Source organism: Pristis pectinata, chromosome 16 (assembly GCF_009764475.1).
Source record: "Pristis pectinata isolate sPriPec2 chromosome 16, sPriPec2.1.pri, whole genome shotgun sequence".
Taxonomy (NCBI): Eukaryota; Metazoa; Chordata; class Chondrichthyes; order Rhinopristiformes; family Pristidae; genus Pristis; species Pristis pectinata.
The window spans coordinates 7,319,093-7,343,039 of NC_067420.1; the positions used below are offsets into that span (position 1 = coordinate 7,319,093).

The following is a 23,947-nucleotide window of genomic DNA, read 5'->3' on the forward strand; positions in this document are numbered from 1 at the left end:
GGAGGGAAGCCATGATTAGTAAAGAAGTTGGACATCCCTGATGCCCTGGAGCGGAAAGCCTCATCATGGGAGCAGATGTGGCGGAGGCGGAGAAATAAAGGGAAAGGGATAGCGTCCTTGTAAGAGACAGAGTGGGAGGAGCTGTAATCAAGGTAGCTGTGGGTGTCAGTGGGTTTGTAGAAAATGTCGGTGGATAAAGAATCTCCTGAGATGGAGAGATCTCCATATTCCTATCTTTATATCATTTCCAATCTTCGGTCTTGAAGAAAGGTCTTGACCCAAAATGTTGACCGTCTGCTTTTCTCCACGGATGCTGCCTGACCTGCTGAGTTCCTCCAGCATCTTGATGTCTTTTCATCCAGATTCCAGCATCTGCAGTCCTTTGTTTCTCTACAATTTGCAAGGCTGTGGGGAAAAAGTGAAGTGGTAAGGTGTCCTCCTCAGAGCTGGCCCAGACCCATGGGCCAAATTCCCCCTGTAATGTTATGATTCTGAAGTGCCTTTAATTCTCTTCTCTTCTGCTCTCTTCTATATGGGAATGAGATCATGAGTTAAGTACGGATGCAATTCAATGGACGCTGACAAATTTCAGGTGAGTGCTATTTTCAAATGTTGACAGCAAACATCAGGTCTAATTCAGCTCTGGACTGCATCATGTCAAAGACTAGCCATGCAAAAAATTAATGGGAAGACTGGAGTGCACAGAATAAATCCTTAAGATTGGTTATTTTCGCCTAAAATAGCTAGAGTGCCAGAGTGCAGGATAATTAAAACAGAACCTCTTCCAAACCTATATCTCCTCATTCACACTCTGAAATTGACATATCTATTTTCTTTCATCATCTCATCCCAATCAGTAGCATGTCCATCAGACAAGGGGTCAACCTGGGCCTGACGGCTATAATGGTAATTGATGAATTAAAGTGCTTTAGAAGTGTAATTATCATGAGAATTTTGAAGAGCTTTAGTGCTCACAATCGGATATTGGCAAAACTATGGAAGTACCGTTTTACTACAAGTGTCGTTATGCAAACTTGTAACACAAAAACCTGACCTCAGATTGAAAAATGAAATGAAAATCCAAAAAACTTCAGATACTGGAAATCTGAAATCAAAACAGAAAATGCTGGAAACACCCAGTGGGTCAGGCAGCGTCTGTGGAGAGACAAACAGTTACTGTTTTGTTTGTTCTGTTCTGACAAAGGGTCCTGGGCCTGAAACATTAACTGTTTCTCTCTCCACAGACGCTGCTGACCCGTTGGGGGTTTCCAGCATTTTCTGTTTTTAATCTCAAGTTTAATACATGAAAATTTAAGATATGAAAAATCACATTAAAGTGTTTCCAGTTAGTATACATTTGTTGTGTCCTGGTAGCTTCAATCTTGAAACATTTTCGGGACGAGGGCACAGTTGGAAATGCTGGAAGTTATTTCCCGAACCCAGTTATCCTCAGAAATGTTAAGATGACCTGTCCTCATGATGAGTGTGTTGACAGTCCACCCACAACATTACTGCGCAGAGCAATGCATAAATGGTGCTCCATGTTCAGTAAGGCAGGTAGGAATACCATAATGTACAGCAACATTTCACTGACGCTTTCTGTCAGTGTATTTGAAATGTCAGCAGGTTAGACAGCTAAACGGCAACAAAACCCTCCAGCAACACACCGCAGTGAGCACCAGTACACGAGTACGGTGGATGCCACAGTGGTGGATGGACATTGCTCTTGACAAAAGTTGCACACAAGAAATATCAGCCAGTGAGTGGAAGGGTGAAGGGCACTCAGTTCGAGAGGAATATTCATTCAGATTCTCAGAACTGGTTCTCCCTCAGATGCATCTTGTGAAGGGGGGGTGGGGGGGGGGGGGGGGTCGTCATTCAGGCTCAGATATTTGATTGTCAATGCTTGTATATGTATGAAAGAAGCCTGAAGTCCCACACCAGCAGGTTGAAAAGCAGCTCCTTCCCTTCAAGCATTCGGTTCTTGAACCAACTCGAATCACTGGGGTTCAGCAACACTTGTGACCACTTTGATCATTTTGCACTAAAATGGACTTGGATTTTTTTTTCTAATTTTGTGTTCTTTCTTGTAAAGATTGTGTTTAGTTTGTTTGTTTTTGTGAATGCTGCTTTTCTGATGCTCTGTGCCTGTGATGCTGCTGCAAGTAAGTTTTTCATTGCACCTGTGCACACATGGACTTGTGCAGATGACAATAAACTCGACTTTGACATTACAGGGAACAACAGCGGAAATGGTGGTAAATCCATAAACTGCAAACTAATGTCGGAGAGGCAGCTTTGAGGAGGATTAAATTCTGACTGGAAGAAATCATATCCTAAAATATGTAATGCTGTTACTTAACATAGAACATTACAGCACAGTACAGGCCCTTCAGCCCACAATGTCGTGCCGACATTTTATCCTGCTCTAAGATCTATCTAACCCTTCCCACCCACATAGCCCTCCATTTTTCAATCATTCATGTAGTCATCCTCCTATTCTTCACATACGTGTAGAACGCCTTGGGGATTTCCTTAATCCTACTCGCCAAAGCCTTCTCATGCCCCCTTTTAGCTCTCCTATGTCCATTCTTAAGCTCCCTCCTGGCTACCCTGTAACTCTCCAGAGCCCTGTCTGATCCATGCTTTCTGAACCTCAGGTAAGCTTCTTTCTACCTCTTGACAAGATATTCTACGTCTCTTTTCAGCCACGGTTCCTTCCCTCTCCCATCCTTACCCTGCCTCAATGGGACAAAACTATCCAGAACCCCATGCAAATACTCCCTATACAACCTCCACATTGCCGCTGTGCAATTCCCCAAGAACATCTGTTCCCAATTTACGCTCCCTTGTTCCTGCCCAATAGCATCATAATTGCTCCTCCCCGAATTACTTTCCCATATCGTCTTATTTCTGAGCTTCAAAACAATTGAATCAGTTTTTTTCTTTCACATCTTTATTTTTACACAGCTCAGTGAGAAAGTGAATGCACCATCCACAGAAAGTTTGCAGTCTTTGTTTAATAAACAGTTAGGTACAACAAATATCCATACACAGATACCCTGAAGAATTGACACTTCTTTGGGCAGTTGTTGCAAATAGTTGAGCATAAATGAAAATTGTTTCAAATCACCAAAAGTTTCTTTTAATCCCCTTATCAAAAAAAAAGAGGTTGAGATCAAAAGCTTGAGTGTTGCTGTTACTTGTTGGAGAAAAGGTTTGGTTCCCCTTAGGTTGGATATTTTGGTTTTATATTCTTCCAACAGTGCACGCAGGAAGGTTTCAGCAGTGATTTCCCTCTGCTTCATGAAAGTCCGAAACAAAACTTCGTATACAGAAAAAAACAAGAAAAATTTTGGAGATGCAGCTTATCGATAGCTTTTTGTTTGCAAAGCACTTGATTGAAAGCCATCAAGCTAGAAATGAACAATATTTGACAGAAAATTGAATGGCCTTGTAGAAAGTCTCAGCTTCATAAGTGGCCACGTAATCAAAGCAGTCAGAGTACCTGGTTTTCTTTTCCGTCACAAAGCCTTGGCTGGGAATGGCTGCCGGTTATGGGCGGTAAAGGACATCAGTTGCAATCACCAGAATATTCTGAAAAAGTATCAACATTACAATATCACAAATGCTGTTCCATCTCACTCCACGTGGCCCTAGCACATGCTCTGAAACACAGCAGCACAGTTTAAATCTACAATCTCAGTTGTGTGACGTGCCACAGCTCACTATTTATTTATACCTCTCAAAACAACCCCAAACACCACAGAAGGCCATCTGGCCCACATTAATTGGAACATCCCATGAAAGAGTTTCCCATTAAATCACCTCTTCTGCTCTTTCCCTATAATACTTCTGTTTGCAATGACGATTTGTTTTTGTATGCTGTGCTTCAGTATTAAAAAGTAAGATGCCTTTTTGATACATTTACCACTATGCTACCAACTTCATTGATTTGAAAAGGTTGTACCCTGATTATGCTCCTTTATGCTGTCTCAGTATTTACTTCTTAAACTGGCTTCAACTTGAAACCCATATCGTGAAAGTGAAAGTGAAAGTTCACTCTCCCACCATTGTTGCATTTTCTCAAACTCTGGTGTAAAAAAAGTCAGAGGCACAAAATGTGTAATTTTAAGGTTATTTTGAAGACGTCGTGAACTGCTCACAATCATGTTAATATCTGACTGAAAATGATGTTGAAACTCCGCACTGTAATGTCAGTTTTCAAAGAAAGGATATACCCAAGATGGGACATGGAGGAGGAATAATTCCCCCTTAAATGTGTCCTCAAGGGAAACTGTGCCCTCATGATTTTTCTTGTGGCCTAACTTCATTCAAAAGGAATTCACATCATTCGGAGGATCTTGCATCATGCAATTACTCACCCTGTTCACCATTAGCGTAGGGTTTACAAAGTCCAAGTTTTTCACATTTGGAAGTGGAACTCCCCTGGCTAGTTTCTCTGCAAGGAAAAGCAGGAAAACTCTCTGTGAGATTCATAAAGCTAAACAAAAGAAATAGAATCAGGAGTAGTCTATCCAGTCCCTCGTACCTGCACAGACATTTAGTAAGATGAGGGTTGATATTTACCCCAGCACCACTATCCTATGCAAATCCCATCCCCTAATATCCAAAGGTCTGTTGATCTCCCTGATGAATATATTCAGCGACTGAGCCTCCACAACACTCTTGAGTAGAGAAACCCCTCTGGGTGAAGAAGTTTCCCATCGCCGTTGTTATTTTATGACTGTGACCCCCTGGTCTGGAGACCACAGCTCAGGAAAACATCATCCCTACCTCTACCCTGTAAGAGTTTCAGACATTTCATTAGGATCACCTCACATTCTTTTAAATCCTTGACAGTACAGACCCGGCGTGCTCAATCTCTCCTTATAGGACAATCCCCACTTCCCAGGAATCAATCTGGTGAATCTTTGTCACGCTCCCTCTTTTGCAAGTATCTCCTTCCTCAGGCAGAGGGATCAGGCCACTGCACAATTTTCCAGGTGAGGACTCTCACCAGCACCATATCAAATTACAATGAGACATCGATAGTCTTGACTCATATCTACTTGCAATGAATCCAGTATCTTCATCATCAGCACTTTCAAACTCTCAGAATGTAAGTCACCAGGTCCTGGGCATTCATTGGGTGTCAATTCTAATCATTTCTCCAATATTATTATCTTATTCATGTTAAATTCTTCCTGTTGTTCATTCACTCGATCCATGATTTTATATGCGTCCTTTTTTTTAACCTTGGATATTCCAAAGGGTCTCCATCATGGACTTACCATTGACTTTTGGTAACACCACTGCCTTTAACGCAATCTTAATTAACAGTTCCAGACCAGCCACCTTCAACAAGACACAATAAGAAAGAGAGTGTGAAGAAGATCCTCCTAGTTTAAGTATCCGAGAATAATGTAAAGTTTACGGTGGGGAGCTGGGCGTGGTGGTGTACAGGTATTCACAGTAGGGAGCTGGGTGTGGTGGCGTACAACTGTTTACGGTGGGGAGCTGGGCGTGGTGGTGTACAACTTTGTTGAGAGGAGGCTGGAACTGACAACCTGAGGACCAGGTGAACATGAAAGTCTCAAACCTCCCAAGACATCCTGACTGTTGGACTTCTGACTGCACTCTTGTGCTGAACTTATCGTGGGGTCCAGCGTTGGAACATCAGTTTGCTGGAGCTCACTGGGGAATCTGGGCAGCGGACCTGAGCCAGCCTAGAACTGAAGCAGGTTCAGTGACGACATTTATTTCAACGGAGAGCAATGGCTCTTTCGGAGATGGGCAAGTTTTAGCCAACTTAGAGTCAGAAAGAAACCCAGCATGGAACCACACCCTTTGGCCCACTGAGTCCACACCAACCATCAGAACCTGTTTCACACTAATCCTACCCTAACCCATTTTATTCTCCACATATTCTCATCAATTCCTACCCCACCCCTCCCAATCCCCAGATTCTACCACTCACCTGCACTAGGGGCAATTTACAGAGGCCAATTGACCTCTGAACCTTGTGGGTTGGGATGAGGGAGGAAACCCCAGTGTTCACAGGGAGAATGTGTGGACTCTGCTCACACAGCACTAGTGGTCAGGATTGAACCTGGTCACTGGAGTTGTGAGCAAGCAGCTCTATTAGCTGAGACACTGTGCTGCCGTCACTTTTTTTTAATTAAGTAAATGTATTTAATTGTTTCAAAGTGGTTTTGTGTTTCTCAATGTTGAATGGTCTTCCTTTGTTATTGTTTTTGAATATTTCTCAATGCCCAGGAATGTCAGAGACATTGACAGATATTGAAAATCTTTCGTCAGTCAACAGCAGGTGAAGCTGGAGGTGTGGCTGAACTCTGGTCTAAGGATTCTTGGCACTCCACTGAGAAGGCAGCTTTGAGGGAAAGAGGCTGCTGCAGATAAGTACAGTCGACGGAGCATGAGTGTGTCAGCTCATTGCTCAGATATAAGCCAGTCCGAACTGTCCCATAGACCCTTGTACATTACTGCACAGACATCAGAGGGTCCAATCAGATTTGGAGGGAGGGCCAGTGTCAACACTGGCCACTTCACTTGCTCTCAATCAGATTAAGATGGTGAAATATAAATTTCAGATTGGACTTCTTTAAAAACCTAGTTTCTCTGATATATTAAGTTTAAACCCATGAATTTGGATTGAAAGTGTAGAGGAAATCTTGGAACAGTTTTGGAACAAATGGTTAAAACATCAGATCCAAATGGAACAAAAAGGCAATTTGTAAATAGATCCAGGTAAATTCGACACCAAGCCACAAGGTAGTACTGGGGCAATGACTAAAAGTGTGCTCAAAGTGTGCTTGAAGAAGGCTCTTTAGGGAAGCGAGATCAAGAGCTTTAGTGGGGTAATCCCCAAGTAAGGGCCTTGGCAGCTGAAGCCATGCCCACCAGCAGTGAGTGAGTGAGCATTTGGTCTTAAGAGTTGGCTTCTTGAATCTTTGACAATCACATTCTGAACTTCTGTTTGCTTATTACTTGGGGCTACGTGATTATCACCACAGAACAAATTGAAGATCATCGACCTGAGAACTCTGTTTCCGTGAGCCATTGAGGACTTCCAGCACTTTCTGTTTTCATTTAAAATTTTCACTTGCGTTTGTAAACTTAATTCTATTTTCATTGCCTGGAACGTGGATCTTTTACAACTGTTTAATGATCAAAGCCCTGCAATGTTATTCACCTTATCAGTGAGGGAGAGGAAGTACCTTCCCCAGATCCAGTGATGAGACACTCAGATTGGGCCCAGAAAGGATCTTGCCTCTAAGTGCATGTGGAGTTGGGGGGGTGTGGAGGTGAATACTTCCTTTGATCATCAGTCCTCGATGCTCATCTGTTTTCAAGCTGGATTGCCAAGGCAGGGTGACCAGATCTGCTCATTAAGCTGCCAAATCATGACACTGTGCAAGTTGTGTTACATCTGATGACTATCTAAGGGTGTTACTTTGATGAAACCTCAATTTGCATTGAAGAATCAAGTTCCATGTCAAATAAACGAGATCTAAGAATATGTAAGAAGATTTTCTTACCGGAACAGGGCCAACACGAGAATGTCCAAGAGTCAATTTCAGACTGTAGAAAAACAAAGTAAAAGAGCAGAACATCATTGTATCACAGAGGGAATTGCCAGTAACTCTGGATCTAACAATGTTGATGCAGTCTGACTTTAAACTCCTTCATTCATTTAAGGTGCAGTGGAATGGGGGAAGATGCAACAAACAAAATGGCAGTTTTGATCTCCAATCCACACTGAATTGTTTGATGTGAAGGATTTGATAGGATCACAGTTATGTTCCAATCCAAACATTTGAGCACATCATCTGTTCTAACTTTAATTAAATATGACTTTTTTTCAGGAAAGGCTCCATCTGCAAATTCAGATGGATTTTTAAGATTGTTTTGCACTCGGCAAGTGAAGAGCAGTTAGCTCTTCCAGGGTTCCTCTGATCACTATTTATCCCCGAATGTCACAGAATGTCCAGTATTGTTCAAAGAAATTCAGTGGTGATGACCTCCCCTGCACAAACTGGGATCATATTCCCTTACGCTAATGTCTGAAGCCACCAACAGCCTTTCAAGTACAAGTTTTCTTTTCCTTACCGATTCAGCGTTACGGACCCAGTCAGTTTCATCCTCACGATATTGGTCCTAGCAGAGACACTCGCATGCTGCAACAGTCCAGGTGAAGAAAGAAGATTTCCTTTGATAACAGTTTTGTAAGAACATTGAGACATTTTGCAGAAAAATAAGGTTTTAGTACTTACAATGTTCAGAACAAAAAGTGATGCCAGGGATGAATTTGGGAGGATTGCGAGCATGTCAAGGGCACCAAATGCCTGAATGGTGATATTGCCGTTTGCAGCCCTCAGAACTGGCGGTCGAGTGGAGTGGAGGTTTATTATCATGTTCATGTTAGGGTAGAGCTTCTCCAGCTGCATGGAAGTAGAAGCTATGAATATTTATGTTATTAACTTTGTTTCCTTCTCCATAGAATCTGCCCCATCTCTGAGCATATCAGCACCTTATGACTTTATTCATATTTCGGGTTTCCAGAAGCTGCGGTATTTTATTCTGGTATTGCTCATCGTTCCCACCCTGCTGTAAGGTGCAAAGAACCATGATCTGGTGAGAGTGCCCGTGGTAGCTCGGCACAAGCAGCTGCTAATATCAGACAAAAGCATGCAAACTCATGAAGCGCTTACCTGAGGCATGATCATACCGAAGGACTTTGTGTTTAATCTGAAGGGTGAATTTTTCGGGATCTGGGGAAAACAGAAAACAATCAGCAAGTTTCCTTCTTGGTATTTTGTGCGACTGTTATCACACAATCTCCCGAGGCAGGTGTGGTCCAACAACTAATGGCCTCAGTGTGCATTTCAAAACCCAATGCAATTCTGAGGTTGGATTTGTAAACAACTGCAGATTGCATTGATAGAAACCCAAAGCTTTACTGAAGTTATTGTGAAGGAGGTCGTATTTCTAAAGAATTGATTCTCTATTATGAAGTCCAGATTCACTGCAATTAATCAATATGCAGGTTCTGCTTCCTAACCTGTACTTCATCCTCATTTCATATTTTCCACACAACATAGGACGAGGCTCTTTGGCCCATTGAGTTGCTGCCAGCTCTCCCGTTCGCCCATTTCGTTCCCTCTAACCCTATCCCCTCACACTTTTCTAGCACCAGCCCCCTGATTCTCCCACCAGCCACCTAAACTAGAGGTAACTTTCAGCAGCTAATCAGCCTACCAGAGCGTCTTTGGGATGTGGGACGAAACTTCAGGCCCCTGGTGAAACCTACATGGTCACAGGGAGAACGTGCAAACTCCACGCAGAGAGCACCAGAGGTCAAGATCGGAGCGGTGAGACAACGACACTACCTGCAGAACCACTGTGCCACCCTGTTAACAGAGAGACCATGGAAACAGGCCCCGTGAATTACCAGCACTGCCTCTGTGAACATTCAAACCTCGCACTTCCATTTTAATCTATTATTTTAAAACAATGCTATACTTCCACAAGAGGCGATTGAAAATGAAGGAAGCTTCAGTCTGCAATGTAAATTTGTAACTTGGTTTATTATTGTCACATGTACTGAGGTAGAGTGAAAAACTTTGGTTTGCATGCTGTCCATCCAGATCATTTCATTATAAGAGTGCATTGAGGTAGTACAAGGGAAAACAATAACAGAACGCAGAATATAGTGTTACAGTTACAGAGAAAGTGCAGTGCAGACAGACAATAAGGTGCAAGGGCCATGACGAGGTAGATTATAAGGTTAACAGTTCATCCTATCATACTAGGGGACCATTCAATAGTCTTACCACAGTGGCATGGAAGCTGTCACTGAGCCTGGTGGTATTTCCTTTCCAGCTTTTGTGAGGGAATGTGCTTTATTCGTTTGGCCCTTCTCGCACAGTGGCCTGGAACTTGCCGTAGAACAGCAGTGAAGCCATGATTCTTGACAGATGCCGTGGAGTAAATCAGGCAGCAACATCCAGCACTCACAAAAACAACGTTAAACACGGAACCAGGCTGCCCAATGTACCCATCATTGCACACACTTCACTGCCTCCTCTCCACAAACCATGTCCCTCTGCTAGTTTCATTGCAAGGGTTAGAATGAGCCCTTGAAATGGGCTGTCCAGTCCAAACGGAGACTAATTGTGGCCACGAGGCAGGTAATGCTTTAGTGCTGCGCCTCTTCACTGTGTGACAACATTCACTTCCAGAAACCCCAGCCCACTCCCCCCTGTGAGAGGGGTAATCTTGTTCCCACTGACCAATACATCAGGGCAGTGAAAGGACGGCCTTTACCCACCATTCTATCGGTGATCTTCATCCGCAAGGCTCCAGCTTCGTGAAACACGAATCCCGCTGAATTGGCAAGGAAATCGGATATTCCCAAGTACAACATGCGACTGCTGTGTCTGGGGAGGCTGATCGGCGGTGGCTTGAAGGGAGGCTCCTTACGATTTCGCACTCTGTAGAATTCACCCTATCAAAAGAATTTGACATCAAATCTCAGGTACTGGATAATGCAGGTCGATAACATGCCATTTAACCACTACTTGTCCATTCCTAGTTTCCTTTGGAAATTGCTGATGAGCCATCACCTCGAACCTCTGCGGTCCTTCCAGTGACTGTATGCACAGTGGGGTTGTGTAGGTGGGGAGGGTGACAGCATATTTGGAAGTCAGCTTGGCGCGTGGCCTTGAAGGGATCTTGCAGACAATAACATAAATTACCAAACATAAATGACGGTTTGAATTCTTGGTGCCAGTGGCAAATGAACACATCAAAGGATGGAAAGACAGGAGGCACTGCCCGAGGGACAATATTGGATGACCTGTCTTGGGCCCAGCACAAAGATGCAATCACGAGGAAGGTGCACCAGCGTCTTTCTTTGGAGGTTAAGGAGGTTCGGCTTGTCACCGAACACTCTGACAAACTTCTACAGATGTACTGTTCAAAGTGGTGGAGCTTGGAGGGATATGGGCTTAACGCAGGAGATTGGGACTAGCTGGGTGGGACCGTGGTCAGCATGGACACGTTGGGCCGAAGGGCCTGTATCCGTGCTGTATTGCTCTATGACTCCATGCTGACAACCTTCGCTCCAGAACTAGCTGTGCCTGCAGCTAAGCTGTTCCAGTACACTCGCATCTACCTGACAGTCTGGTAAAGATTCTCCTGTTCTTAATAAGTGGGAGAAATCTCCGTCCCATCAACCTGCTCAATCATCACCAGTAACCTGCTCTCTGAAATACACTTTGGTTTGGACTTGACTGCATTTCAGGCCATCACTACCTTAGTCCTAACGTGGACCAAAGAGCAGAATTCCAGAGGTGAAGTCGGGGGGGGGGGGGGGGGGGGGGGTGGGGTTGGTGGAGGGCGACTCTCCTTGACATCAAGGCAGCATTTGATTGAATGTGGCTTCAAGGAGACCTGGCAAAAATGGGAAGCAAAGGGGAAACTGGATGGGGTCATACCTCTCACACAGGATGGTAGGAATTGCCAGAGGGCAGTGAGGTGGACCATCCGTCATCAGCTGCTTTCCTCCATTATATGGTCCGAAGTGGGGATGTTTGTGAAGGAGTGCACAATGTTTCATTCCAATCACAGTGGTCAGACCATGAGGTCCCATTGAAGCAACCCTAGACAACATTCAGGCATAGGCAGCGAGGTGGCAGGTAATATTCATGCCACAGCAATGCCATCTGCAACAACGGAGAGTCACCACTTTCCTGACATACAGACTTCCCGAATATCACTCTGCATTTCAGAACCAAAGTATCTTGTGGTGTGTGACTCACCTCCTGAGCCCCCAAGGCCTTCCCACAATATACAAGGCCTGCCTGGATGAGTGCAGATACCCCAACTCCTGTTACCAAGCAAGACGAATCAACCTGCTGTATTGGTACCTCCTCCAGCACTCTGACCATTCAGGCTTTCTGCCTGCGGTGCACTGTTGGTGGAGTGCACCAGTCATTCATCAAGGCTGCACTCACAGCACCTCCCAAACCACAGCCTCAGTCACAAAAAAAGGGGAAGTGAAGGGGGATACCATTATCTGCAAGATTCCTTCAAAGTCACGCACCAAGCTGATTTCCAAATATATCACCATCCTTCCCACCTCCGTAACTCCACTGTGTGATACTTTCACTGGAAGGACTGCAAAGGTTCAAGGTGATGGCTCATCAGCGCCTCCTCAAGGGCAACTAGGAATGGGCAATAACTCTGCCTTTACCAGAGTGCCTACTCTAAGATGGTGACTTCAAATCAGAGCCTTTCTCAAAGGTCACTGACAACTTCTGAATAGACAACTGGAAAATGGTCTTGAATACACTTCAAGGCAACAGAACTATTAAAACAGTCAACTGCCACCCCATCCAACTGCTCATATACTCTTGCACCTCCCCTTCCCTTTCCAGCTGTCAGTGCGTACCTTAAAGTCCAGGTCCATGGCTCTTCTTGAGATTTTAATTCTATTAACCAGGGAATAGTCAACCTCAGCAAAGTTGTTTACGCGGAAAGATACTGAGAACATGGATGAAAAAGAACATTAAATATCAGACTGTGTTCCAGTAAACATGATTATCCTTAATACGGTCACATTATGCCATTGAACATCAAAAAACTTATGATTTCCTTCTTGCTTATTGATTAATGTTGAACTCCTGAGCTACGGAGCATTGTACCTGTCAGCAGGTTTACCAAATCCGCTGGTTCACAGAGCTGTGGAGGGCAAAATGGAGACACAAGAGACTGCAGATGCTGATCCGGAGCAACACACAAAGTGCTGGAAGAACTCAGCGGGTCACGCAGAATCCAGATGAAGGGTTTTGACCCAAAACATGGTCTGTCCCTTTCCCTCCATAGATGCTGCCTGACCCGCTGAGTTCCTCCAGCACTTTGTGTGTTGGTTTACCGAGCTGGCTGAGTAACATCAACACAAAAGATTCCAGATTGGATTCCCAATCCACGTTGAGTTCTTTGGTTGCTGCCAGGGGAAAAGGTGAGGACTGCATTTGACTCCTTTTCCTGGTCTGTATGTGGACTTTCAGTGGCATGGTTAGGCTCAGGTTTGACCCTCTCCAACTCTTAATGAGTTGAAACGAAATAACCAACCTTGGCGTCCTGTGTGGCTCGAGGATGAGCTTTTGCTTTACTCTATATCAGATCTGCTGCCAAGACAACATCCAATGGCCTCTAAAACACAGCTCACTTCCTCCTCTATCAGTCTCCCTAATGCTCAGGCTCGAGTCCTTATCATTGAGCATTGATCCTTTAGGTGTTATCATCACCAGGGCTGCATTTCAATTCTAGTGATTCCAACTCATGCAAAACTTGTCTCTGTTTTGTCACCTACAGAGCCATCCCTTCCATCCTCATCAAGTGTGAAGTGGTTCGTTTTGGTAGGTCAACTATGATGGCAGAATATAGTATTAATGGTAAGACTCTTGGCAGTGTGGAGGATCAGAGGAATCTTGGGGTCCGAGTCCATAGGATGCTCAAAGCAGCTGCACAGCTTGACTCGGTAGTTAAGTGGCATATGGTATATTGTCCTTTACCAATCGTAGAATTGAATTTAGGAGCCGAGAGGTAATGTTGCAGCTATATAGGATCCTGGTCAGACCCTACTTGGAGTACTGTGCTCAGTTCTGGTCACTTCACGCAGGAAGGATGTGGAAGCCATAGAGAGGGTGCAGAGGAGATTTACAAGGATGTTGCCTGGATTAGGGAGCATGCCTTATGAAAACAGGTCGAGTGGATTCGGCCTTTTCTCCTTGGAGTGATGAGGGGTGACCTGATTGAGGTGTATAAGATGAGAAGAGGCATTGATCCTGTGGATAGTCAGAGGCTTTTTCCTAGGGCTGAAATGGTTGCCACAGGAGGACACAGGTTTAAGGTGCTGGGGAGTAGGTCATGAGGAGACATCAGGAGTAAATTTTTTACTCAGAGAGTGGTGAGTGTGTGGAATGGGCTGCCGGCAACGGTGGTGGAGGCGGATACGATAGGATCTTTTAAGAGACTTTTGGATAGGTACATGGAGCTTAGAAGGATAGAGGTCTATGGGTAAGCCTAGTAATTTCTAAGACAGGGACGTGTTCGGCACAGCTTTGTGGGCTGAAGCGCCTGAATTGTGCTGTAAGTTTTCTATGATTCTAAGTGACTTGTATAGACCTTTGTACTCCCATATTTCAACCTCTACATGGTTGTTACATCGCTTGACTCATTCACCCTGTCTTTCAATACATCCTGCCTCCCTCCTTCAGTCCTCTTCTCTGTATTCCCTCCCCTCACAAACCGGTCCTGTCCTTCTTCTACCCAGCCCTATGGCAAACTCTTTTATTTCCTTGAAAGGGTTTGGAAACCAATGGCCATTAGGTGCTGTGCGTCAGCCTTGGCTTCTGTCTCCAACTCCAGAGAGAGTTCTGAACTCTCAGTTGTCCCATCTTTCTGGTGAAACGTGAAACTCAGGCCCACAATCACAATGAGCTGGCACTGTTGCTTTTGCCTTTTCCCTTGGGTTCTATCAATAGTTCTCCCTCAAACAATTCTACCGATGGCCAACGGATCTGCACATTCTCATCCTGCCGTTGGTAACTCTGCTCGCACCAAATGACTGCCGCAAGTTTTCGCTCTCAAATTCATTGCTTGTAGATTGTTTTGAGATATCCTTCAATGGTGTTGTATAGAAATAAAGATTTTGACAAAGGGTCTTCGACCTGAAATGTTAACTCTGTTACCCGTTGCACAAAATCTGTCTGACCTGCTGTTTTTATTTCATTATTTCAGATTTTCTTGCATCTGTTTTTCTTTCCACTTCCATTTATTTTGTGCATTTCTTTCTCCCCTTGTTTTCCAGAAGGATTACCAGGAGGAGAATTGGGAATTTCTTGGTAAGAGCTAATCCACATTCTCTAACTGATAAATGTGTCAATAAATGTGGACAGCCAAGCCATTCAGACCAGGGAGATCCAAGGTTCGATTCCCAGTGGGCTGAACTCAGTTAGGGAATCAGGGAAGGATTATACTTCACACCCAAGACCAGTGAACTGGCCAAGACATCATTTCTGTTCTCGTGACTCAGCAGGTCAGGTAGCATCTGTGGAGAGAGGAACAGTTAACGTTTCAGGTCTGGGACCATTCCTCAGAACTGGGAAAGAGAGAAACAAGTTCGGCCGCATTTGGTGTATTGTATTCAGCTCTGGTCGCTGCATTACAGGAAGGATTTGGAGGCTTTGGAGAGGGTGTAGAGGAGGTTCACCAGGACACTGCCTGGATTGGAGAGTATTAGCTATCGGGAGAGGTTGGACAGACTTGGGTTGTTTTCTCTGGAGCAGCAGAGGCTGAGGGAAGACGTGAGAGAAGTTTATAAAATTATGCAAGGCAGAGATAAGGCAGAGAGTGAAAGTCTTCTTCCCAGTGTGGAAATGTCAGATACCAGGGAGCATAGCTTTAAGGTGAGAGATGGTTCCAAGCAGCAGAAAATGTGAGGAAGGGGGAGGGGTGGGAACAAAGGAAATATCTCTGATAGGGTAAGACCATATGATCTATGGGCCAGTTAAGGTGCAGTGAAAACCAGATTAGTCTTTAACTTCAATTCACCATCCCACTCTAACCTGTCGGTCTGTGGCCTCCTTCACTGTTAAAATGAGGCTCAACGCAAGCTCGAGGAACAAGACCTCATCTTCCCTCTGGGCACATTGCAGCCTGCAGGACTCAGTATTGAATTCTCTGACTTCAGATAACTTACTCTCTCTTTGTGTAGGTAACTGAACTGGCCATTTTTGCCTGCCATTACTTTGGCACAGCTTTTCTTTTCTTTTACATGTACTCTGCCCTGCAAGTCCACAGCCTTGTCATCTGAAACACGTTGCTGATATAACAAAGCTCAATTTGATCTTAAATCCTCCTTTAAACTGCCACTTTAGGTCATCGGTCTCACCCTATTAGAGATTTGTCCCTTTATTCCACCCATCCTCCTCCTCTTCCTCTTCTCTCTGCCGAAACAAACGTCTTTTCTCTTTTTCCCCGTTCTGAGGAAAGGCCCCTGCATATATTAACACTGTTTCTCTCTCCACAGATGCTGCCTGACTTGCTGAGTGTTTCCAGCATCCTCTATTTTTATTTCAGCTTTGCAGCTTCTGCAGTGTTTTGATTTTCACGATCTAATGGCTGTTGGTGCCAAATGCACTGTAAGTGAGGCCAGGTGTTGGGTCAGTCCACTTTTGGTTCGGATCGATAGCACATGCTGCAAACGTGCAAAAGCTGATTCATTCCAGGGAGCATAAGGCAGCATCCTTGTCTGAGTGTTTGGAAGGTGACGGAGGATAATGGAAGAGGAAGAATGTAAAACAACCTACTTTTCATGTTCTTTAGATTTTCTTCCAGTCCATTGATGGCACTAGAGACTTTTGGACAAATCTGTCAAGAAATAGTAAACGACAATTACCGTGCTTGACTCAGAAGTTCTGTCATGTGTTGTTCATCTGTGATGGTTGTACAAGTTAACAGCATAATTATCCAATATGAAGCCTGAGGGGACCTGACCTACCTGTCTGTTAAGAAAAGACCGTAATGGTCTCTCTAAGCGCTTGCGGAACAGATTGTACAACCATCTGCAAAACACAACGTTATTTGGTCAAAACAAAATAAACCTTTGCATCGTGCAGAATCACTCGCAAATCCAGAAAATACTCAGGAATAAGGGTGGAGATTGATGTTTGGGGATAAGCAGCACCAAATGTTTTACCTGCAAATGTTTTGTGTGAATAAATTATCTCACTTCCTCATTAAATCTAACCAGATCCTGGTGAATCAAGTAAATCGAGTTAATCCAAAAATGCCAGGTAGCGTTTCGCGTTCATGGAGTTATACAGTATGGAAACAGGCCCTTTGGCCCAACTGGTCCATGCCAGCCAAGATGCTCCATCCCAGCATTTGGCCCATTACCTTCCAAGTGCCTTTAAAAGTTTTTATTTTACCTGCCTCAACCACTTCCTCTGGCAGCTCATTCTTCATACATACCCACCTTTGTGTAAAAAAATTCATCTCAAGTTCCAACTGAATCTTTCCTCTCTCACCCTAAACCTATGCCCTATAGTTCTTGATTTCCCCAACCCTGGGAAAAAGGCTGAGTGCATTCACCCTGTGTATGCCCCTCATGCTTTTATCCACCTCCATAAGATCACCTTTCATTTAATTTATTCTTTCCACTGACCAATGCCATCTTATGATGTATCACTAATGATTCACAATCAATTAGACAGTTTTGATATAGGAAAAGAGTGACAATTCTCATGTAAAGACCCTGAAGCAACGTTCTTCATGTGTCCTCTGTTCTTTCTCTGCAAACTCCTTTCTTCCACTGTTAGCTTCTCCTGCCCGCGATGGTGCATTTATCTCTGTCCATACCTCGTTTGTGCCTGTTCTCTCCTTAGAACATAGAAAAACTACAGCACAATTCAGGCCCTTCGGCCCACAAAGCTGTACCGAACATGTTCCTACCCTAGAAATTACTAGTCTTACCCATAGCCCTCTATTTTACTCAGCTCCATGTACCTATCTAACAGTCTCTTGAAAGACCCTATCGTATCCACCTCCACCACCGTTTCTGGCAGCCCATTCCACACAATCACCACTCTCTGAGTAAAAAACTTACTCCTGACATCTCCTCTGTATCTACTCCCCAGCACCTTAAACCTATGTCCTCCTGTGGCCACCAATTCAGCCCTGGGGAAAAGCCTCTGACTATCTACCCTATCAATACCTCTCTTCATCTTGTACAACTCTATCAGGTCCCCCCTTATCCTCCGTCTCTCCAAGGAGAAAAGGCCAAGTTCCCTCAACCTGCTTTCATAAGGCATGCTCCTCATTCCAGGCAGCATCCTTGTAAATCTCCCCTGCACCCTTTCTATGGCTTCCACATCCTTCCTGTAGTAAGGCGACCAGAACTGAGCACAGTACTCCAAGTGGGGTCTGACCAGGGTCCTATATAGCTGCAACAATACCTCTCGGCTCCTAAATTCAATTCCCCGATTGATGAAGGACAATACACCATATGCCTTCTTAACCACAGAGTCAACCTGTGCAGCTACTTTGAGCGTCCTATGGACTCGGACCCCAAGATCCCTCTGATCCTCCTCACTGCCAAGAGTCCTACCATTAATACTATATTCTGCCAACATATTTGACCTACCAAAATGAACCACTTCACACTTATCTGGGTTGAACTGCATCTGCCACTTCTCAGCCCAAATCTGCATCCTTCTGCCATTTGAGCTCATATTTTTCGCAAAACTGCTGTGCAGTTTACCCTAACGTGTGCCAATAATTATTTTGGACGTCAACAACAAGCTAAGTGTCCAATGGTGTGCCAAATCCTGGTCAGTGCAATTATCAGGTGATTTATGGGAAAAATCCAATCCAGGAGTCAGAATCAGCTCCGAGTCAGACTGGAACTCAGTCCTTGAAGATGTTTCCTTCCTGCCCACTAAAACCTCCACCACTTGTATACAAATTCTATTGTAATTAACTCCCTCAAACCACCAATCACCTTCTAGGCCTCAAATGAAGAATGGCCAACCGAGCAAGACCGCAGAGGAGTGAGGGAGAGAAAGAGAGAGCAGGGGAGAGAAAAGAAGAGTGGGGGAGAGAGAGGGTGGAGGAGAGAAAAGGAGAGCGTGAGAGAGAAAGGGAGAGTGGGGGAGGGAAAGAGAGAGTGGGGGGGAGAAAGAGAGAGTGGGAAGAAAAAGAGTGGGGGAGAAAAAGAGAGTGCAGGATAGAAAATGAGAGACTGCAGGAGAACACGAGAGAGAGAGGGACAAAAGGAGAGAGTGAGTGAAAAAGAGTGCGCAAGAGAGAGAAAAAGAGAACAAGAAAGAGAGAGAAAGAGCAGAAGTGTTTGGAGGTTTCTTTCCTAAAGTACTATGTGCATTACCTTCTTCTTTTGGTGAACCTGACGCGCACTTTACCAACGTTGGATGAGCAAGCAATGCTGCGCACTGCAGGACGGCCTGTATTGTCCCGGGTCAGTCCTATAGTCTCCGATATTGACAGCCTGCTCACAGACACGTTAAACGATCCACTCATCCTGCTGTAAGGAGAAGCCAAAGTCATCAGATAAATAAACACTGGAAGACAGGCCCACTAATGAACTGAGATCCACAGGTCTGGTGATATCTATTGCCCCAGGGTCTGGTATTAAATCCCACTCTATTGGGGGCTGGAGGGATAGAGTTTGGAGAAGTGGTGCTCTTCCAGAATTGCAGAGTATTTGCAGCAGTGAAATAGGCCATTCAGTCCAGCAGTGTTGTCCCAGAAATAATGCTGCACCATGGACTTCCTTCCCCTCATCCTACCACCACAGGGTCCATCTATAATGGAGCTGTTGATGGGTCGTTTCAATCTATCTCCTGTAGCAGTCATGGAACTAAGGCTTGGAGAAGCCACTGGGAGAGAGCTTTGGGAATTAGAGGTCCAATATCACCCATTCTTTCCAAGCACACTCCACACACCACATCAAGTCTTCAGTTTCTTGTTAACTGCACAACAAAATTTATTTTGCATTTCAGTAAGTCAACACACTTTGCTCCCACCATCTCCCAAGGGGGGTTGGTCCATCCAGTGACCACTCCATGACTGAAGTATTGCCCGGTTATTGAGAGGGATTGTCTGTCTTGACTGTGGGTGGAGCTTCAGATGTGAAACCCACCCAACATGATGAGGGGTATAAACCCGACATCAGGGGTCTTTCCTTCTTGACAGATTGCCCACCTGACAATCAGCCTGATTGGCAGACTTCAGTCAGGGGGAGAGCAGTCCGTATGTCAGGATGCAGTACCACATATGGAACGCTTCAATAAAATAAATCATGCAACAGAATCAGGTTTATTGTCACTAACAAATGCCGTGAAATCTGTTGTTTTGCAGCAGCAGTACAGTGCAAGACATAACAATTACTATAAGCTGCCAAAAAATAAACAAAATAGTGCAAAAGAGGAATAAAGAGGTAGTGTTCATGGACCGTTCAGAAATCTGATGGCGGAGGGGAAGAAGCTGTTCCTGAAGTATTAAGTGTGGATCTTCATGCTCCTGTACCTCCTCCCTGATGGTAGTAATGAGAAGAGGGCATGTCCCGGATGGTGAGGGCCCTTAATCATGGATGCCGCCTTCTTCAGGTACCGCCTCTTGAAGATGCCTCAATAGCCACAGATTGTCTCTGTTCCCTTGGGCTAGGGAAGAGGCAACAAGAGCCATGTTACAACAGGCTATTCTCACTTGCCAGGTCCAACTGAAACAGGGAGAACAAGTACACCCTGGCATGAATTAGGTTCCTCCAAAAGCACTGGAAGGATAAAAAGTTAAACAAGGACTGAATACTTACAAGAAACGCTTCCTTACTCTAAAGTTGCCGCTCACACCAATGTAGCCATTAACGATGGAGAGCTGAATGCCCTTCCCAGCAGAGAATCTCACAGTGGATTGAGGCAAGCCAAACTTAGAAATCTGAAAGCTGGAGGCAAGATTGGGGCAATGAGTTATTATATTGTTGCAGAACATGGAACACAGAACTGTACAGCACAGGAACAGGCCCTTTGGCCCACAATGTTGTGCCAAACTAATTAAGTTAATAACACCTAATCCCTTCTGCCTGCACGTGGTCCATATCCCTCCATTCTCTGCTCATTCATGTTCCTATCTCTTAAACGCTTCTATCGTATCTGCCTCCACCAATACTCCCGCCAGCCCATTCCAGGCACCCACCACTCTCTGTGTAAAAAAACTTGCCCTGCGCATCTCCTTTGAACTTTCCCCCTCTCACCTTAAGTGCATGTCCTCCAGTATGAGACGTCTTGACCCTGGGAAAGAGATACTGGCTCTCTCCTCTGTCTGTGCTTCTCATAACTTGATAAACTTCGATCAGGTGGGAGTTACTATTCCAGGTTGATGGTATTTTGCCTTTGGCCTTCTAATCCACTCTTAACTCTAACTTTATAAACTTCTGGCAGAGGTCCCAGTACGGATCCCTGCAGAACACCACTAGTCACGGACGTCCAGCCAGAATAAGACCCATCGACGACTACCCTCTTTCTTCTATGTGTCAGCCAGTTCTGAATCTAAACAACCAAGTATTGGATAGCATTCCTTTCATTTATTCCAGCTAAACGTGTGTTGCTGCTTGTCATTTTGGGCACTTTGGATGTTGGTTAGTGACTGAAACCGGTGAACACTTTCCTGCAAAGTGCTCCATTCATTCACTGTAATGCACTTGGGATCTTTTTGGACTGTACCGAGGAATACGTCAAAAATCACTTGAACTAGGTGCATTAAACTGAACACCAGGCATGGCATTTACAAAGCTGCATAGTCAACCCGAGTCAACACAGTTTAAGCAAGCAATGAAACCACCGATCTGAAGATAACAGTTGCATTTAACAGCCAATGTACATGAACCGCAGACCAATATAAAGCACCGCTCACCCATAGACACGGTAACGGATGCGGCCAATCCACTTCACACGCACTTTACCCGACATAGTTGGAATCTGAATCTGTCGCATCTTTTTTTGTAACACAGACATCCCAACCCTCTGACCTGTATGGCAAAGAAATGTTGGAGAATTCAGTGCGCAGCAGAGATTGGACGATCGCAGCCGTGCTCTTAGTTATACACCATCCATATCAACACTCTCCTCCACAGTTTGTGGATGCAGAGGGTACCCTCACCATCTGATCAGCTGGAGACTCACACCAGTCCAGATAATGATGCCAAGGGTAATGTAGCCCCGTATACACAGATACATGGGTGGGACCATCGCATACCAGGCACACAAGCAAATATAGTTACAGCATCTTTGATTAGTAACTAATGATTATAGATGGTGTGGTTAACCATAAATAAAGACATGTAATGCTGGAAATACACAGCATCAATGGAGATAAGAATAAAACAAGCCAACTACAGGCCATGTGATCACAATACTCACATCTACAAGGTTTGGGGATGTGAACTTTAAACATTTGAAGCATTGTTGGTGAAATGGTACAACAGGAAGAAGGGTGTACATGTGTATTTTACATCCTTGATTACTGGATGCTGCTAAATGTTTTCTGAGTAAGTTTATAAGTGCAAAGCGTGACCATGGGCTGGCACTGGGTATCGCAGATTAGTCCATGAGGATTCATTCGATTGGATTTGTACCGAAGGATGCATTAGTGCACATCAGAAATTTGTGTTGTTTTCTCTGGAGCAGCAGAGGCTGAGGGGAGACCTGATAGAAGTTTATAAGATTACGAGAGGCACAGATAGAGTAGACAGCCGGTATCTTCCTCCCAGGGGTGGTAGTGGAGGCAAATATGATAGAGGCATTTAAGAGGTTCTTAGATATGCAGAGAACGGAGGGATGTGGATCTTGTGTAGGCAGAAGGGACGAGTTTAGTTAATCATTGAATTACTAGTTTAATTGGTTTGGTGCAACATTGTGGGCCGAAGGGCCTATTCCTCTTCTGTACTGTTCTGTGTTTGATGGACGTGGACAAGGAACAAATGGGGATGGGCAGAGAGCCAATGAGATGGTTGAGGGTCCCAGCAGAGGGGTGGGGGAGCCAATGGAGAGGTACAGGGAGCCAATGGATACTTGCATGATGCAAATACCACAGGGGACAGGGAACTAGTGCAGGGCAGGGGAATCTGTGGAGGTGAAGAGGGACCCAGAGGACCCCCACAAGGGACCAATAGACCCCTGTGATAACCAGGCGACAGGCCTGCGTGAGTGAATACTGAATGTGTGTGGGGTGTTTCTGCGCTAGATGGTGGGGGATATGTCAGTGGCTGGGTGGGGGAAATGAGAATGAATCTGGGGCTCTCAGTGGCAGAAGGGGGGAGTCTTGAGGGATGAAGAGGGGCAGAGGTGGGCGAGGTTTTGAAGATGGCAGTGCAGGCAAGAAAGCAAAGCTCAGCATGAAGCTCTGGACATTGAACACAAGAAGCTGGGAGCAGGAGTAGGCCACTCGGCCCCTCAAGCCTGCCCCAGCCATTCAAGATAATAATGGCTGATTTATCCCAATCCTCAACCCCTCCTCTGTATCCGTAGCCCACAGCTCTCAATCTTCCAATCTCTCGAAAATGTCTGCACCTCCACTTTGGCACGCTGAGTGGTGACACATTGCAATTGCCTCGAGACAGGATAAAAGGCCCCCAAGTATAGTCTGAGCGCTGTCTACACTTACCATAGTTCAACGCTTTCTGTGTAACTCTTGCTTTCAATCCTGGGTTTACACACAGGGTGCATGATGCAAAAAACAGGAGAGCAATGGTGGCAATCCAAAGCCTTGGCAGCATCTCGACTTGATGTGCTCCACCGAGAGGCACAGGGGCTCACTGACAGATCGCGCCTGTTTAAACAAGTACAAAGCAGAAGCTGCTGAAATACGCCGATTTCGCCTTTCACCAACCGCTCCTTGCTTAATTTCCTGAGCTTGAACTGAATTTGCAGCCTCCAACTTCCTCCATCACTTCATAACTTTGCCCAACATCTGCAACTGTCACTTGAAACCCTTCAATGTTCAGTCATCCCCAGACTCAATTACTCCCACCTGCATTCCCTACAGAAATTTCAGCTTGAATCTTTCACACATCATCCCTTCCCTTGACTTCCATTGGTTCCCATTTCCCCAGTGCCTCAGATTGAAGATTCTAATTCTCATCTCAGGAGATAAGGGAAACAAGTGGACAGGTTTTGGAGGACATTCATATCACCAGGGAGAAGGTATTTGCAGCCTCACAGCGCATTCAGGTAGATAAATCCCCAGGGCCTGACTGAGTGCATTCTAGGACTTTATGGGAGGTGAGAGAAGAAATTGCAGAGGCCCTTGTGGAATATTCGCTTCATCGTTAGCCACTGGT

General features: G+C 44.9%; 1 protein-coding gene across 1 annotated transcript; it reads right to left on the reverse strand.

Moving 5' to 3' along the window:
* Nucleotides 1-3,000: 3,000 nt before the first annotated feature.
* LOC127578734 (bactericidal permeability-increasing protein-like) lies at nt 3,001-23,450 on the reverse strand. Its single transcript, XM_052031138.1, has 15 exons — nt 23,272-23,450; nt 21,523-21,637; nt 20,426-20,554; nt 18,980-19,135; nt 16,595-16,658; nt 16,404-16,464; nt 12,479-12,570; nt 10,355-10,531; nt 8,736-8,795; nt 8,298-8,465; nt 8,134-8,201; nt 7,563-7,605; nt 5,295-5,358; nt 4,386-4,462; nt 3,001-3,597 (listed from the first exon to the last, which is right to left on the reverse strand). The coding sequence occupies exons 1-15, from the start codon at nt 23,381-23,383 to the stop codon at nt 3,556-3,558; spliced, it is 1,428 nt and encodes a 475-aa protein (XP_051887098.1). The 5' UTR covers nt 23,384-23,450; the 3' UTR covers nt 3,001-3,555.
* Between the last annotated feature and the right edge of the window lie 497 nt (nt 23,451-23,947).

Excerpts from the sequence above, each read along its gene's own strand:
- LOC127578734 (XM_052031138.1), bottom strand. The coding sequence starts at position 23,383 with ATGCTGCCAAGGCTTTGGATTGCCACCATTGCTCTCCTGTTTTTTGCA. Across the intron at positions 7,606-8,133 it reads GGGTCCGTAACGCTGAATCG|TCTGAAATTGACTCTTGGAC; the intron begins GTAAGGAAAAGA and ends GTTTTTCTACAG. Across the intron at positions 4,463-5,294 it reads GGTGTTACCAAAAGTCAATG|AGAAACTAGCCAGGGGAGTT; the intron begins GTAAGTCCATGA and ends TTTTCCTTGCAG.